Consider the following 7,500-nt stretch of genomic DNA (forward strand, 5'->3'; position numbering starts at 1 on the left):
TGATGTGTATGTGTGTCTGTACATGTGAAAAGTGATGTGTGTGTGTGTTTGTGTGTGTGTATGCATATGTTAAAAAATGATGTGTATGTGTGTCTGTACATGTGAAAAGTGGTGTGTGTGTGTGTGTGTGTGTGTTTGTGTGTGTGTATGCATATGTTAAAAATGATGTGTATGTGTGTCTGTACATGTGAAAAGTGGTGTGTGTGTGTGTGTGTTTGTGTGTGTGTATGCATATGTTAAAAATGATGTGTATGTGTGTCTGTACATGTGAAAAGTGGTGTGTGTGTGTGTGTGTTTGTGTGTGTGTATGCATATGCTAAAAATGATGTGTATGTGTGTCTGTACATGTGAAAAGTGGTGTGTGTGTGTGTGTGTGTTTGTGTGTGTGTATGCATATGCTAAAAATGATGTGTATGTGTGTCTGTATATGTGAAAAGTGGTGTGTGTGTGTGTGTGTGTGTGTTTGTGTATGTGTGTATGCACATGTGAAAAGTGATATGTGTGTGTGTGTGTGTTGCAGGTTCTGTTGCTACGGGAGTGATCGTGGCCGTGCTGATCTTGGCTCTGATTGGTCTGCTCAGTTGTTATTGTATAAGAAACAGGAAGAGGAAGTCAGAATCTCCGAGTGGTGCAGCTGTAGCGAATCCTCCTGTAGCGCAAACTGAGGAATCTCATGCACTCCTTTAAACACACACAAAAGTTCAACACAAATGTGCATTTGTAATGTGTGCTTTATTATTGGTGTATCTATACATTTTGATATGGTGTTAGGTGGTGTGTGTGTGTGTGTGTGTGTGTGTGTGTGTGTGTGTGTGTGAGAAACACTTTGTGTTTTATAATCATTGTATATTTACCTGTTTGAGGTTGTGTAAATTGTTTTAGAAACTGTAGTTGTGTTTAAACTGAATTTATTGATGATGTTTAGTTGTGTATTTGTTGTGTATTTGTATAGTTGTGTATTTGTTTATTTTCTCTCAGGTTGATTTAGTTGTTTCAGTAGTTTATCTTCTTGATATATTTTGAATAAAGGGAATTCACAGATCTGAAGTGGGAGTTTACATTATTCTGCACAACCGAGACAAACTGAAGAAGTTTTTCACATACAGAATTCAGTTTGAAGGACAGAGATGTGTTTTCATGGTGGGGTGGGTTTGATGGACATGTTAGAGGGACAGGAGCAGGGATTTGAGGGATGAGTTAGTGGGACAGGGATGGTTTGGGGGACAGGGGTGGGTTTAAGGTTTGAGGTGAGTGTGAGCAGGACTTAAACTCTACACTCTGCTCTGGTCAGCACAGACTGCAGCATTCGTGAGCACATCTACCACTACTAAAGAAATCCCATGATGCACTGCAGCAGGGTGAGCACTGAGGATAACAAGATCCTTCTGAATAATCTTATAAACATGACGTGGTGATGACGGGAGTTCTGCACGGTGAAAAGAGTCACACCTGTACTCACGAAAACACTGTTCTCATACACTCCCTACACCAGGGTGTTAACCAGGTTAAACCTCACTCTCTCTCTTACACACACACACACACACACACACACACACACACACACACACACACACACACAGCTGAGTCAGACACTGGGTATTTGAAATAGAATAATGAAATAAAACACATGAACCTCCTGAGTCATGACACTACTGAGATTTCTAATTCTTAACAAACTCAAACCAACATCTAATGTGCGTGTGTGTGTTGTGTGTATTGGTGTGTGTGTGTGTGTGTGTATTGGTGTGTGTGTGTGTGTGTGTATTGGTGTGTGTGTGTGTGTGTGTGTGTGTGTGTGTGTGTCAGTGTCAGAAGTGGTAGATTGGTCGTTAAGGAATTAGCTTAGTGGTTAAAGCATTGGACTTTGGATATGAAGGACATAAGTTTAAATCCCAGCCACACCAACCTGCTACTGCTGGACCCCGAGATAAACCATTTAGTGCTTTATAAGTGAGTAGCAGTAGTTTGTAGTCTATTCGAAACTTAATAGGAAGCCAATGTAGGGACGATAAGATTGGGGTTATATGATCGTATTTTCTTGACCTAGTAAGAACTCTTGCTGCGGCATTCTGAACTAACTGAAGCTTGTTTATTAATGATGCAGGACATCCACCTAGTAATGCATTACAGTAGTCTATTCTAGAGGTCATAAACGCATGGACGAGCTTCTCTGCATCAGATATAGATAACATATTTCTTAGCTTAGAAATATTTCTAAGGTGGAAGAAGGCTGTTTTTGTAATTTGGTTGATGTGATTTTTAAAAGATAAGTTGCTCTAAAATAACTCTCAGGTCTTTTACTGTTAAACTAGTAGTTACAGAACATCCTTCTGAATGCAGGTTGAGATGCTGGAGCTTCTGTGTACTGGTTTTTGAGCTGATCAGCAAAATCTCCGTCTTATCGGTTTTGATGAGATAGTGTGTGTGTGTGTGTGTGTGTGTGTGTGTGTGTGTGTGTGTGGTTGGGAGGGTCAGTGAGTCAGTTGCAGCTATTAAGTGCTGACTGGCTGAAGCCCCACCCGCGCATGCGCACAGGGCGATTTTTCGAAAAAAGCGGTCACTGGAGGAAATAGGTACAGCTGATTTTATAGGAGTGTGTGTTTTCAATAGGGTTATAAAACACACACACTGAGTGGAGGTTCTCGGTGTTTCTACGCTGTGTATAGTATTAAAGTGGATTTGCTGAAACTAATCACGGTAAGTTACTTAGTTTCCTGTGTGACATTCCACACACACACACACACACACACACACACCGCGCTCGCACGTTCTTTATTCTGTTTATATGTGGTGTAATTATGTATGTTTAATAAACAGCGTGTTGAGGCAGATCACCTGTGTGTGTGTGTGTGTGTGTGTGTGTGTGTGTGTGTGTGTGTGAGAGAGAGAGAGAGAGAGAGTGAGAGAGAGAGTGAGAGTGATGAGCTTTACAGAGGAAGTTGTGGTCTGTGTTTAGTTTTTCTGTTACTGCTTAGGAACTACGAAACAGTGCTGTTTTCTCTCTCTCTCTCTCTCTCTCTCTCTCTCTCTCTCTCTCATTCATATATATATATGAATCATGTGTGTGTGTGTGTGTGTGTGTGTGTGTTATTTGGGACAGGATGAGTTGAATGTGTTGTGCTCAGGTTTAGTGAGGGTGTGTGTAGTATTTAGGTGTGTATGTCTGTTAACACATTATTGGCTTGTTAGCGAGAGTGTGTGTGTGTGTGTGTGTGTTTCTTCTGGATGTTAATAATAATAATAATAATAATAATAATAATAATAATAATAATTTTTTGTATTGTTGCCCCACATGATACTCATAAACACATTACATACAATAAAAACAAAACAATTAACAGTTTAAAATAATGAAAAACTATAAAATCGAAAAGACCAACAAATACAACATCAATTATTTGCCGTCCTGAAAAGACGAGTTTTTCTAACAGGATTGGAAAATGGAGACGAGTGGCTGTTTTGGATATGAAGAGGAAGTAAATTTCACAGGTACGGGGCAGTGTAGCTAAAAGTGTAGCTAAAAGCTCGAGATGCCAAACACATACCAGGAAGCACTAAAGAGGATCAGGACATTTGCTTATGAACCATAATAGTGATGCTCCTTAATGAGAGGTCTGGGTGGAGGAGATTTATATTACAGATGTGATAGTAAGCTGTCCGGGTGATCCTGTTAATATGTGCTTCAAAAGATAGGATGAACAAGCTCTTAACCTGGAGCACTGGCAGAACATCAAGAAACAGAGGAACTACTAGTCTTGGATTATTTTTTAGCAGTATTTTAGTTTTCTGAAAGTGGATGTGGCATAATCCTGATCATGGTAATTAAAGTGAAGCAGCAACAGTGGTGTGATGGAGTATCTATGGGTTGAGGTGGTGTGGAGTGGGAGAGCAGCAGTGGGGTGGAGTGGGAGAGCAGCAGGAGGGTGGTTGTGGTATGGGAGAGCAGCAGGAGGGTGGTTGTGGTGTGGGAGTGCAGCAGGAGGGTGGTTGTGGTGTGGGAGAGCAGCAGTGGGGTGGAGTGGGAGAGCAGCAGGAGGGTGGTTGTGGTGTGGGAGAGCAGCAGGAGGGTGGTTGTGGTGTGGGAGTGCAGCAGGAGGGTGGTTGTGGTGTGGGAGAGCAGCAGGAGGGTGGTTGTGGTATAGGAGAGCAGCAGGAGGGTGGTTGTGGTGTGGGAGTGCAGCAGGAGGGTGGTTGTGGTGTGGGAGAGCAGCAGGAGGGTGGTTGTGGTGTGGGAGAGCAGCAGTGGGGTGGACTGGGAGAGCAGCAGGAGGGTGGTTGTGGTGTGGGAGAGCAGCAGGAGGGTGGTTGTGGGGTGGGAGAGCAGCAGTGGGGTGGTTGTGGGGTGGGAGAGCAGCAGTGGGGTGGTTGTGGGGTGGGAGAGCAGCAGTGGGGTGGTTGTGGGGTGAGAGTGCAGCAGTGCGGTGGTTGTGGTGTGAGAGTGCAGCAGTGCGGTGGTTGTGGTGTGAGAGTGCAGCAGTGCGGTGGTTGTGGTGTGAGAGTGCAGCAGTGCGGTGGTTGTGGTGTGAGAGTGCAGCAGTGCGGTGGTTGTGGTGTGGGAGTGCAGCAGGAGGGTGGTTGTGGTGTGGGAGAGCAACAGTGGGGAGGTGTTGGAGAAAATAGCTGTGTTTTGGATCATTTGCAGTGGATGGATTGTGTTCAGAGTTAGACCTGCCAGCAGAGCCGTGCAGTAGTCCATGAAAAGTAAAGTAGTGTATGGATAAGTGAGTGGACGGGTGGATGGATGTGTAAATGAGTGGGTGGATGAGTGAGTGGGTGGGTGAACGAGTGGGTGGATGATTGAATAGACGAGTGGGTGGACAAATGAGTGGACGGGTGGATGGGGAGATGAGTGAGTGGATGGGTGAATGGATGATTAAGTGGATGGTTAGATGAGTGAGTGGACGAGAGAGTGGATTGGTGAATGGGTAGATGAGTGAGTTGATGGGTGAATGGATGAGTGGGTGGACGGGTGGATGAGTGGGTGGACCAGTGGGTGGATGAGTGAGTGGACGGGTAGATGAGTAAGTGGATTGGTGGATGGTTAGATGAGTGAATGGGTGGACAAGTGAGTGGACGAGTGGGTGGATGAGTGAATGGACGAGTGAGTGGATGGGTGGACGAGTGAGTGGATTGGTGGATGGTTAGATGAGTGAGTGGGTGGACGGGTGGGTGGATGAGCGAGTGGACGGGTGGACGAGTGAGTGGATTGTTAGATGAGTGAGTGGGTGGACGAGTGGGTGGATGAGTGAATGGACGAGTGAGTGGATTGGTGGATGGTTAGATGAGTGAATGGGTGGACAAGTGAGTGGACGAGTGAGTGGATGGGTGGATGAGTGAGTGGATTGGTGGATGGTTAGATGAGTGAGTGGGTGGACGGGTGGGTGGATGAGCGAGTGGACGGGTGGACGAGTGAGTGGATTGTTAGATGAGTGAGTGGGTGGATGAGTGGGTGGATGAGTGAATGGACGAGTGAGTGGATTGGTGGATGGTTAGATGAGTGAGTGGACGGGTGGATGAGTGAATGGACGAGTGAGTGGACGAGTGGGTGGACTGGTGGATGGGTAGATGAGTGAGTGGATGAGTGAATGGACGAGTGAGTGGATGAGTGGGTGGACTGGTGGATGGGTAGATGAGTGAGTGGACGAGTGGATGAGCAAATGGACGAGTGAGTGGACAGGTTGGCGGGTGGACGAGTGGGTGGATTGGTGGATGGGTAGATGAGTGAGTGGACTGGTGGATGGGTAGATGAGTGAGTAAGTGGATGAGTGAGTGGACGGTTGGACGAGAGAGTGGACTGGTGAATGGGTAGATGAGTGAGTGGACGGGTGGATGAGTGAATGGACGAGTGGGTGGACTGGTGGATGGGTAGATGAGTGAGTGGATGAGTGAATGGACGAGTGAGTGGATGAGTGGGTGGACTGGTGGATGGGTAGATGAGTGAGTGGACGAGTGGATGAGCGAATGGACGAGTGAGTGGACAGGTTGGCGGGTGGACGAGTGGGTGGATTGGTGGATGGGTAGATGAGTGAGTGGACTGGTGGATGGGTAGATGAGTGAGTGGATGAGTGAATGGATTATTGCTTGTGTTATATCTCTCTCTCTATATATATATATATATATATATATATATATATATATATATATATATATATATATATATATATATATATATATATATATATGTATATATATATGTATATATGTATATGTGTACTGTATATGCAGGTCGTCCTCTACTTGTGATGGAAATGGGTTATGACGACCTCAACGTACAGTGAGGAAAATAATTATTTGAACACCCGGCTATTTTGCAAGTTCTCCCACTTAGAAATCATGGAGGGGTCTGAAATTGTCATCGTAGGTGCATGTCCACTGTGAGAGACATAATCAAAAAAAAAAAATTCAAGAAATCACAATGTATGATTTTTTTTTTTTTTTTTACTATTTATTAGTATGATACAGCTGCAAATAAGTATTTGAACACCTGTCTATCAGCTAGAATTCTGACCCTCAAAGACCTGTTAGTCTGCCTTTGAAATGTCCACCGCCACTACATTTATTATCCTAAATTAGATGCACCTGTTTGAGGTCGTTAGCTGCATAAAGACACCTGTCCACCCCATACAATCAGTAAGAATCCAACTACTAACATGGCCAAGACCAAAGAGCTGTCCAAAGACACTAGAGACAAAATTGTACACCTTCACAAGGCTAGAAAGGGCTACGGGGAAATTGCCAAGCAGCTTGGTGAAAAAAGGTCCACTGTTGGAGCAATCATTAGAAAATGGAAGAAGCTAAACATGACTGTCAATCTCCCTCAGACTGGGGCTCCGTGCAAGATCTCACCTCGTGGGGTCTCAATGATCCTAAGGAAGGTGAGAAATCAGCCCAGAACTACCCGGGAGGAGCTGGTCAATGACCTGAAAAGAGCTGGGACCACCGTTTCCAAGGTTACTGTTGGTAATACACTAAGACGTCATGGTTTAAAATCATGCATGGCACGGAAGGTTCCCCTGCTTAAACCAGCCATGTCCAGGCACGTCTTAAGTTTGCCAATGACCATTTGGATGATCCAGAGGAGTCATGGGAGAAAGTCATGTGGTCAGATGAGACCAAAATAGAACTTTTGGGTCATAATTCCACTAAACGTGTTTGGAGGAAGAAGAATGATGAGTACCATCCCAAGAACACCATCCCTACTGTGAAGCATGGGGGTGGTAGCATCATGCTTTGGGGGTGTTCTTCTGCACATGGCACAGGGCGACTGCACTGTATTAAGGAGAGGATGACCGGGGCCATGTATTACGAGATTTTGGGGAACAACCTCCTTCCCTCAGTTAGAGCATTGAAGATGGGTCGAGGCTTGGTATCCAACATGACAATGACCCGAAGCACACAGCCAGGATAACCAAGGAGTGGCTCTGTAAGAAGCATATCAAGGTTCTGGCATGGCCTAGCCAGTCTCCAGACCTAAACCCAATAGAGAATCTTTGGAGGGAG

The 7,500-nt window shown here is 45.0% G+C and overlaps 1 protein-coding gene across 2 annotated transcripts in view; it reads left to right on the forward strand.

Moving 5' to 3' along the window:
* spint1b (serine peptidase inhibitor, Kunitz type 1 b) overlaps window positions 1-7,500 on the forward strand; it is a 29,309-nt gene that overhangs the window by 14,528 nt on the left and 7,281 nt on the right. Inside the window, exon 10 of one of the 2 annotated variants that reach the window (XR_014536920.1) lies at window positions 521-780. Coding sequence is in view for 1 of the 2 variants with exons in the window: in XM_083562682.1 (XP_083418808.1) it covers window positions 521-687 (167 nt within the window). In the remaining variant the exon portion in view is untranslated. Of the gene's footprint in view, window positions 1-520; window positions 1,042-7,500 lie in introns of those variants that run through there. The other variant, XM_083562682.1, reaches the window with a different exon arrangement.

Source organism: Silurus aristotelis (genome assembly GCF_946808225.1).
Source record: "Silurus aristotelis genome assembly, chromosome: 15".
Classification (NCBI taxonomy): Eukaryota; Metazoa; Chordata; class Actinopteri; order Siluriformes; family Siluridae; genus Silurus; species Silurus aristotelis.